At 38.1% G+C, this 10,673-nt stretch overlaps 1 protein-coding gene across 1 annotated transcript in view; it reads right to left on the bottom strand.

Moving 5' to 3' along the window:
• P3H2 (prolyl 3-hydroxylase 2) overlaps positions 1 to 10,673 on the bottom strand; it is a 212,082-nt gene that overhangs the window by 43,849 nt on the left and 157,560 nt on the right. Inside the window, exons 2-3 of the mRNA XM_004713460.2 lie at positions 3,104 to 3,256; positions 1,139 to 1,328 (exon numbers count right to left, since the gene is read on the bottom strand). Of these exons, the coding sequence (XP_004713517.1) occupies positions 1,139 to 1,328; positions 3,104 to 3,193 (280 nt within the window). The 5' untranslated portion in view covers positions 3,194 to 3,256. The remainder of the gene's footprint in view (positions 1 to 1,138; positions 1,329 to 3,103; positions 3,257 to 10,673) is intronic.

Genomic DNA, 10,673 nt, shown 5'->3' with positions numbered 1-10,673 from the left:
AGGGCAACAAATGTATAGGTGTGCTTTACACAACTGATCTATGTATTGTGATGAATTGTCTGAGCCCCAATAAAATGATTAAATTAAAAATAAATAAATAAACAAAGGAGAAGAGAAAAGAAAAAAACATTTCCCTTTGTAACTCACTCCCACTTTGACTTTTGTTGATGGTTCTTTGAATTTTTTAGGCAAATAAAAAGAAAAATAAACAGATCTCGAGTCAGAAAAGTGGGGGTCTCATTCTTAGCTTCGTCTTGTTCACATTGCTGTTATTCTGAAGCACCCTTTCTTTATTTAAATAGAGTGAGAAGCAAGGTAACAGTAGTGTCTATCTACATTCATATATTGTGGCTATGCACTCTTTGATTTTCAGGTACTTTCCAATTGTTTTCTCTTGTCATATGTTAACCAATTGGCTATGTCTTTTGCACTAAAATATCTTATGTCATGTCTATTTCTTCCCTGGTCTTGCTTTTTGCTGTGCTAAGAGGAGCACTCCTTTCTTAACATTGTGTAAATACTAATTACCTGGCATTTTCTTCTGGAAGATTTACTGTTCTTGCCTTTCATATTTTTAAGGTTAGTAGAATTTATTTTTGTGTATGGTGTGTGGCAGAGAATTCCTATTTCTTCCCAGAAATGGTTAGCTTGTCAAGACCCCATTATGATGCCCATTACCCACTTACTGTAAATGTTACTTTGCTATATATTAAGTCCCTCTATAGGAAAAAATATCCTTTCAAGTAATAGAAGATGAGGATAGAAAAGTGCTTACTGCTACATGGTTTATGATAAAGAAAATGGCAAACTTTGTAATATGCATGAATGAAAGATTGGCCAAATAAAATATGATGAATATCACCCAGTCATGAAAAATAAGATAGTAGATTATTATGTACTTACATGAGAAGTCCACAATACATTGTTAAGCAGAAAACACAAGAAAAAAAATGCTGAAAAGTAGTATTTATATTGTAGAAAAATTAAGTAAAAAGTAAATTCATAAACATATACATGAACATATAAAAACTTCAGGAGAATATTCATTTTAGCAATGTAAAAATATCTTGCATATTGTTGGAATATTTTTATAGACTTACATAATGTTTCCATAATCAGAAAAAAATATAAGATTTACCAGCAATGGCTTCATAGAGGCCGGCTTTATACACTAAATAATCATACTCTTCAAATCTCTGAGGTCCCTCACACAGAGCTCGGCAGTCCATATCTTCAATGAAATATTCCCTTAAAGCTTGTTCAAAGTACTTGATGGCCAGTTCAAAGTCATCTGCCTCATAATGTTTAACTCCTGCACTATAACTCTCCTGCAAAGAAACAGAAAGGAAAAAAACAATGATTTGCCTGTGTGTGCTTTTCCCCCAGCAGCACCCAAAAGACCCCTGAGGACCAGGATAAGCCAGATTTGGGGTCATGAGGCAGTTAGGCAGTTGGCAATGTGGGACACTTGAGCCCCAGGAGGCTGCAGTGGAAGATGAAGTGTAGCTTCTCCTATTTCAACTCACTGAGATCCCCAAGAGGAGAGCTTTGTGACCCGTTTCGTTCAGAGCTCAAGCTGAGACTGTCATTTCCCTGTAACGTCTATCCCTTTGCGCCGAAGTACGACTAGGACAAGCAACCACTGGTGGATGCGCACGGAAGTAACATCCATCTCCAATGATAATAATAAATCTCCCACCTAATAATAAGTAATCACCGGGAAGTTCTCCTATAAAACCTTCCTCTCACATCAGTTTCTGCAGTGAACTCGGACAGGATGAGGCCCTTCACACACAGAGGAGGGTGAGGCCCCAAGATGAAAAATAATTCCTCGCGACACACTTGACTCGTGGTTCCATGTAGACAAATAATTATAATGGCTTTCACAAAGTCAGTGTGAGAAGCACAGCGGGAGCCGGCGGTCCTGCACATCCAGCCTGGTGCGAGATGACCCGGACCACGGACACTGGCCTCAGCTCCCTGTAGGAATGAAAGTGTTGAAGGGAGGAGACCTGAGACTCAGGGAGGCTGACTTACAGCTATATTGTGGTTTACTCTGCACCCTAGTATACTGCCTTGCTAAGTTATTTTTATATGTTATTTGCTTTCAAGCCAATCATTACAATATTTCGTCTGAGAACGCAAAGCAGATCTCTGAAGATAATGGTGTTACAGAAGAAAGAAGATGGCGCCCAGCTACCAATCAGCAGCCATCTCAGGGCGGAGTCAATTAAGTCCACACGGAAGAAGCACCCAAGCTTGTGTGATCCAATGATGACAACTACAACACTTCAATACGGTGAGGGGAAAAGCATCGGAGCACTAATGTTCAGACACCCAATTGTGGAGGTTTTAGGGGGATGTGAGAGCCCTAAACCCCTCTGCCAATTACCTGGTCAGAATGAGCCACTGGCAGATCCACTTTAGCCACAGACAAGAGGGAGATCAGCCTTACTGTCAGGCAGAGACCATTGTAATCTTGATTATGTGGGATCGAACTCAACACTTGGCCAGCTGACCAACCTATAGACATGACCTGAATTTGTTCAGGGTGCAAGTATCTCTTACTGGTTCCATGGCAGAAATGCCTTCCCTGGCTTTTTTATTATTGTTAAGGTCTTCTCTTTCTCACACATTATTAGTATTTTTGTCTGAATACTATTGTTTCTACCCTTACCACCTTAGCACGATTTTGTTTGTTATTGTTTTTTGTTGGGTCTCCCAGCTGGGGATATAGGGAATACTGTGGGGTGAGGGGGGCGAGGAGGGAAAGGGGATTTGGAGCATAATCAATGACGATGGGAGTGGGGAGAGAGCACTAGCATGGGTTGTGACTGCATAAATCATGGTGATTTAACCATGGGGGAGAGGGGATAAGCTCTGAAATTGATGTGGGGTTGATTGTACAATTCCCTATGATATGGTTGAATGACTGAACAATTGAATTATGTGATATGTAAATTATTTGCCACTAAAATAGATGTGGGGGGAAAAAAAGAAAGCATGGTTTCTGTAGAGAATTGGGAATGAAACTGCTCTGAACCAAAAGAAGCTTAGCGGCATATGGTTCCTTGTGGCCATGGTGGAGATGCCCAGAGCTCACCAGGTGTGGCTTAGCTTCTCGATCTACAAGCTGGAACTCTTCGACCCCAGTCATCATTCTGTAATTCTCGAGGTTCTGCTGCATTTCCATGTGCTCAGGGTTGGCCAGGAAAAAGGTGTGCGCTGCTTCCACTGCTTTTTCCAGCTGGTTCAGCTGAGGAGGAAAGACAAAATAAATGAAGGCAAATATTTCTAAACCAAGCCCAGCAAAGTCGTAACCATCCCAAGGTCTCACAGCTTGAAAATGGCAAGGTCAGGTTCTCCATTCACATCCACTTAACTGAAGTTCTGTATTAAAGTGTGAGGTGGAGGGCTGGTGGCTCACTGGCTTATGAGCTGGGCTACTAACCTCAAAGTCAGGAGTTTGAAACTACCAGTTGCTCTTAGGGAGAAAGAAGAAGCTTTCTGCTCCCATGAATATTTACCGCCTTAGAAATCCATAGGAGCAGTTCTACTCTAATAGGGCTGCTATGAGTCGAAACTGACTCAATGACAGTGAAGGCTTGTTTTATATATTAAAGTACCAGGAGATTAATCAACAAACAGCCTTACTAACATGGTCTATGGAAACTCTGACGTTGATAAAAATGGATAAAGGAACACCGCTTCAAGGTCCTTCTCTCTTTGCTAATCCATCTAGGTTTCCGGAGGGAGTAAATCTAGATGCTTCTGTTTGTTTTGTTAGTAATAAAAATAATACTGCCAGAACTGTGCCTCCTCCAAAGTAAGTTTTCAATATTTTCATCTTTACTTTTGTGTGTGTGTTCATTTTCCTGTTAATTATAAAAATTGGAGTATAAATAAATCCATGATTTCTCAAAGGATTGGCTATGCTTTTCCCTCCACTATATCTGTGAGGCTTTGGAAAGAATAATACCCAGAGATGAAGGTATTCATTTATTTCAATATCTGCAAAGTGGTGAATGCAGCACATACATTGATGTGCCACCATTCTTTGATTGAGGGATCTGACTCCAAGCTGATGGCCATCATTCTAATTAATGAAACAGGAATGCTTTTTTAAAAAACTACTCAAAATACACTGCAATTCCCCATCTCAGCCACAAAACATTGCTCTCAAATCTAATAAGCAAAGAAGATTTAAAAAAATAAGATTTAAAAAAAATCTTTAAAAAGATCTTTAAAATTCTATTTAAAAATAAAGTTAGATTACCGCAATTTAAAAGAGGTTGACATATGATTCGCCGTGGAGGAGGTCTACAGACAGATGTTTACTCCAAGTCACAAATAATACATAAATCAGTAGCTAGACTGAGAGTTTTTTCACAGTGACCTCCAAAGTATGGTTTCCTTTAAAGTGCAAAAAATGAAAATGTATTCATTTTGAACAATTCAACCTAGTCACAGAACAGATGAGGCTCAGCTAGGTCTATTAAGTAGATTAATAAACAGAAAGAAGCAGGCATAAGAATGGTCCCACCCATCCACCCAAGTCACTACACTTTGGTGACACATAAAAAACTGAGCCCTTAGCACAGAAAAATATAAGCCACCCTATGGGGAGACCCTCCATCTTTAGGATCTCACGTAATAATAAACCCTCTCCCATTTTATTTTAACTCGGCATTAGGCGGTCAATGTTTGGGGACAGATTTGTGAAGGAGTTGAAAAATAGATCACTGGCACACTATGATAAAGTGTCTGGATGTTAATTTTTTCATGTTTTATTAATACTTGGGAATTTTCAGAGCAAGTTGGCTTTCCATTGGATAGCCATGGCGATCATCACAATGTAGCTAACACTCTTCCCATTTCTTCCTTGTGTTTGCTGTTTCTATTAGTCTTTCTTTCCTATCCCTCCCTCACCTTCTGATGGCATGTGATTGCTTGTTCTACTGAGTATTTACCTCCTCCGTGAGATTGTTCATTTTACAGCCTGCATTATTTGACTGAAATTGAGCCATAGGGATAAGTTCAACTCCAGGACTGAAAGGTATCTGAGCTTCATAGATGGGAAAGTCCAGGAGCTTCCATCAGACTAGTTAGGTTGGTTATCTTTAGGGTGCTTGGCTTTGTTCCACGTTTTTCTCCCACTTTATCCAGTATGTCTTATTATGATGCCTTTTAGAGCACACTGCAGTGGTAGCTGGACAGCACCTAGTTTTTGTTGTCTTAGGGTTGTGCAGGCTGGGGTTTATCTGATCCACTAGCCCTTTGGACTAATTGTTTCTGTACATCTTTGATTTTCTCCACTTTTCCTTGCTTTGAATAAAGCATAAAATAAGTATATTTTATATTTATAAATATAAATATTTAGAACTTAAATCTCCATTCACTGTCTACTAACTAAAGTAGGATGCAGAACACTGCTTTTGTCAGCTGTGTTCCCATCAATTACTCTTTGATACAAAGTTCTCTCTTACACACATATGAGTGTCTATGAATTTGCTTGTCTAGTCAACCCGGACTAACACCTTGGGATATATTGTAAATATATATGAGGAGGCATCAAAACATTCATGGAAAAATGCAGTTAATCTATGATAATGACTAAATGACACAAGCCATGGTCCTTTCAATCACCTCATATGTATGTGAAATTTGTATATTGAATAAGGAAAACTGAAGGCTATATGTTTAATTATGGTACTACAGAAAAATATTGAAAGTATCATGACTTGCCAAAAGAACACACAAATCTGGCAAATCTGTCTTGGAAGAAGTGTAACCAGAATGCTCCTTAGAAGCAAGAATGGCAAACTTCATCTCCTGTACTTTGGACAAGGTATCAGGAGATCCCAGTCCCTGGGAAAGGACATCATGCTTGGCAAAGAAGAAAAAGAGTAAGCCTCTTGACAAGATGGATGAACACAGTGACTACAACGATAGGCTTAAACATAAGAACAATTGTGAGGATGGTGAAGCATCAGGCAGTGTTTGTTTTGTTGTATCTGGGGTTGCTATGAGGTGGAACTAACTCAGTGGTACGTAACAACAACAGTGATACTATCAGTAAAATTACGATATGCCCCATGGGGATAATTGATATTTTCTCCAATAAAGTTACTATAATGTATCTATAGCGGACCAGATACAGATATAAACCAGATGGATTAATTGATTTTGAACTCGTACTTGACTATAGTATTAATCCAAGAACAATTAATTATCTTAACATGGAACTACTCAATCCTGTTTTCATGATGAGATAACCAAAGATATGGATGTTATAGCAAAGTGTGGTGAATAAATCAAATGATGTCCGGCTATCAGAAATAATAGTATCTTCAAACAAGTAGTCATCTCAATAAGGTGCCAGCTAAATCCACATAGAAAAAGCATTCCAGTCTGTGTGATCCAAGAATTATAAATAATAAAATCCAAGAGGAGGGAAATCAGAGACGGAACAATATTAAAGCATAAATTCTATATCACCAGTGTGCAGAAGTCTAGGGATGGCAATAAAGGCCCCCAATCCATGAGGGTTAAGCCTTTCTAGAGACTACCCTCTGGTCACTGATCGGGGGTAGGAATAGCTTTACTATAGAGTGCATTGGAAAGTGGATTAACATAGATGTAAATGGTTAAAATTGAACACTGTATCATATGTTCTCCCTTTAAATTTGTACTAGTTTTTAATTATTTTTATCTTATTGATTGAGGTTTTTCTGTTTTATTTTATAAGGGTTGTTGGTTGTTATTAAATGCTTTTCTTTATATAGGTAAATTTACAGAGACAGTAACTGGATTAGGATTTTCTTATAAGTATACCAAACAAAAGTGGTTGGAGGGAATGTGGAGCTAAAAATAATGAGTATAAGAATGAAGAAAATATTCTAAAAGTAATTGTGGTGATGACAGCAGAGCTTTAAAAAATATGTTCGAACCATTGAATTGTATGTTATGTGAATTATTTACCATTGAAACTGTAAAAAAAATTTAAAGAAAAATGGAATTAAAATATAAGGGAAATGCTATAAACTTTTTGAGCCCCTCAAAAATGTTAAAGAATTGAGGTAGAGAATCAAGGAGAAAAAATATTTTCCTCCTAGTGCGTACCTGTGACACTCAGCGTGACCAGAATGCGTGAGAGCACCTGTCTCTCCTCCCATTGCAGTGCTTTATATATGGCATCCAGGACGCAGTTCTACCTGTCTCTGTCCAATGGAGTGTCTGAGGCTGGCTATAGGGGTTATTTCCCCGTGATCCTCAAAAAGCCAAACGTCAACTCACACTTCTTTCATACTTGCATAATATTTTGTTATATGCATCCAAAAGCCATCTCACATTTGCACTGCATATGCAAAGTTTAACACCTGAAATGAGTTGTTGTTATGTTGATTTTGACTCTTATGAACTCATATTTGGACTCATATAGCTGCCCCATGGAGTTTACAAGGCTGTAGTCTTTATGGAAGCAAACTGCTTCATCTTTCTCCCATGGAACACTCGGTGAGTTAGAACCACTTATCTATAGCCATTGAGTACTTAACCACTGTAGAACCAGGTAACCATGTGTCTAGTTTAACATAAAAAATATAAACACACATACTCTCATCCTACATTTAATTTCTGTGTGTGTACCTACAATTGGACTAGTTAGTACATTCATGATGTACATGTAGCAGTAACGTATGTGTGCCAAAGTGAGAGATGAGAGTGACGCTGACTATGGTGATTAAATGTCAGCGTCGCTGGACCATGCATCTCAGTAATTTGACACTTACGTAATGTTAAAACTTTCCAGTTAATGTAACAATGCAGCCATCCTTATTTGTGGTATCCTCCATTTTTGAAAAATATCAATTTTTGCATATGGACCCGGTCTTTGGGACTTATGCATATTGTCTATATGTATGTAGGTGTATACTTATATGTACATGGATATACATGTGTGTGTATATTATTTATCATATAACGAGTGCATATATATAAATGTAATATTTGAAGGAGCTTCAAAATGTTTATGAAACTGAGCCCCCTTACATACGTGTTATATAAATATGATAGAAACTATGTTCAGTGAGCTAAACTGAGCTCAGAAGATTTTAATTTCCCTACAATTATACTCCTTAAACCAAACAAAATTGTTCCAATTTCTTTGTTTATAAACTCCTAAATTGGAAGAGGCCCTGCAGATCCATCATTTAATCCAACTCCCATACTTAAATAAATTAGGATGCTAGCACTTTAGGTAATTTGAAAAAGAACATGTACAAATGCGCTTTACACAATTGATGTGTGTATGGATTGTGATAACAGTTGTATGAGCCCCTAATAAAATGTTTAAAAGAAAAAGAACATTCAGCAGATAAGACACACTCAGAAGATGTAATCGCCTGTTAATGAAATTTATAAACAATCAATCCGAGATAACTCAATAATTAAAACTAATATAAGGGACGATGCTTTTCTCTCTTCCCTATATTTTCTTCACCCCTTCTCTTTCTCTCTATTTTTCCCATCTTTCCTATAGCAATATTTCTCACTTCAAAAAACTGTTACATAACACAAAGGGTCAAACCAAAAAATCTAAAATTTCCAAACAGAGTCTAAGGAAAATACACAAATTCCCTTTCTTCTGAATTAGGAGATAAACGAAGCCCAACTTTTGGAAAAGAAAACTGAGAACAGCTTTGAGACACGTGCAATGAAAAAAGGCAGTTCATTCTCAAGCACATTAAATCACACAGACAACTGTGTACTTCTAAAAGAAAATATTTGGTTCTGATTCCTCTTTTCTGGAGGCTCACTATTCAATCGAGATGATATATCCATCCTGAAATCATTCCCATTCCTCTACTGAAACATCACCATTTTCAATAAAGATGAATATTCTTTCTCTACTGTCTACAAACCTAACTCTGAAAATTCATCTACCACCATCAATTAAAATTATGGTAAAGGCTATATAATTGTCTTTGGCTCTTTGGAGAAATTTCACAATAGAGGAGCTTGATAGATATTTGACTATACATACATACATATATAACCACATATATAGATATAGTTTCTCATCATTGAACAAATATTTATGCAAAGTCTAAAAGCATCCTATTTCTATATCACAGTAGAAATTTTTAATTTTAGCTGGCAACACAAGAACACATTCTGAAGAGAAAGGAAGTTAATGGATAAAAGCATGCCAAACACATGCTTTTATGGAGTGAAGAGTCCTCATCCTAATGGGTTATGAGTTGCCCAAGGTCAGCACTTTGAACCTGCCAATCACTCTATGGGAGAAATGTGAAGCTTTTTGCTCCTGGGAAGATTAACAACTTTGAAGACGGGGGTCCACCAGATAACAAGTACAGGAAGATCTCCTCAGCAACTAGCAGAGAGAGGTCACTCAGAGATATCCTGCACTTTCTAGGAGTGAGAAGTTCAACTTAAAGCCAAATAGACCTACATTTCTCAATGTGGGGGAGCAGCAATGCCTGTTAACTGACTCCCCTTCATCAATGTCCAGCGGGCTGAGCAGCTTCTGAGAGTCTGACATATCCTTGGCATATCTTGTTTTTTTCTGGTCCTAGAGGCAACACAGACAGCTGAACCTCTTACCGTCCTGGCCTTTGGGAGCCCTGATGGATGGCAGATAGTGTGGACAGCTTGGTGTAGACATACTCAGTAACCAAGCCACATTTTTTACCGTCTTTCCCTACCTCTTTCGTTTTCTGGTGCCCTCCCTCTCCACATACCTTCCCAATACCGCATACATGTGTGCACAATAACACTCACTGCCAAAGGAGAAAGAATACACATACACAAGGCGGTTTCATATTTTATATTCTTCAGTTTTTGCACTTTTGTTCTATTTTTTTGTTGTTGCTTTCTCCCACATCTCCTTCTGATGTGCTCTTAGGGGGCAACCCCAACTTCCTGAGAGAGTGTATCCTCCTCAGAGAAAAACAGTTATGTCTGTACATTCTGGCACCAAGCCCAAACAAGGGCTTCCCCACCCACCAACCCTCTCAGTGCACAGACCTGGCCACATTCACACTGCTACAGCAACAGAATTTCAGCACACACACACAAGCCACAATCGAGTCTTATGTCTCTTTGAGCTACTTGTCCCTCCTTTTCCCTATACATCCATACGTTATCTCTCTCTGCTCTCACTTTTATCTCATGAAATATATTTCTTTGAAACCTATTAATTCTGATTACCCCTTTTAAAAAAGTTTTTGTATTAGTTTTATAAATCTGTTGTCCTATCCAGATATTCATGTATTATTAATATCATTAACTTTTATATTATTCTCTCTCTTCATCTCCCTCATTCCCCACTTACCCATCTCTCTCCTCTTTTCTCCATTCTATCACTGTATGTTTTCCAGTACCTATTAGACCTTTCCACTTCACTAGACAGAGCCAACTACAACTACATGACCCAGCAGAACACACACCACTGATAGCTATAGTAGTATCCAAGGAAACAGCAGTCAAACATAGTAAGCCCAAACTATCAAGAAAAAATAAATACAAACAACAAAAATCACCCAAACCCAATGGAGTACTCTGAAAAAGAGGACCAGGAACTACCAGAAACAGAATTCAGAATAATGATGTTAAATTCCTTTCAATAGATATAGGGAACACTCATGGAAACA

Source organism: Echinops telfairi, unplaced genomic scaffold (assembly GCF_000313985.2).
Source record: "Echinops telfairi isolate 266 unplaced genomic scaffold, ASM31398v2 ScPeMD7_7407;HRSCAF=8445, whole genome shotgun sequence".
Classification (NCBI taxonomy): domain Eukaryota; kingdom Metazoa; phylum Chordata; class Mammalia; order Afrosoricida; family Tenrecidae; genus Echinops; species Echinops telfairi.
Note: the sequence above shows the minus strand (reverse complement) of the source record. Positions and strands in the feature narration are given on the sequence as shown.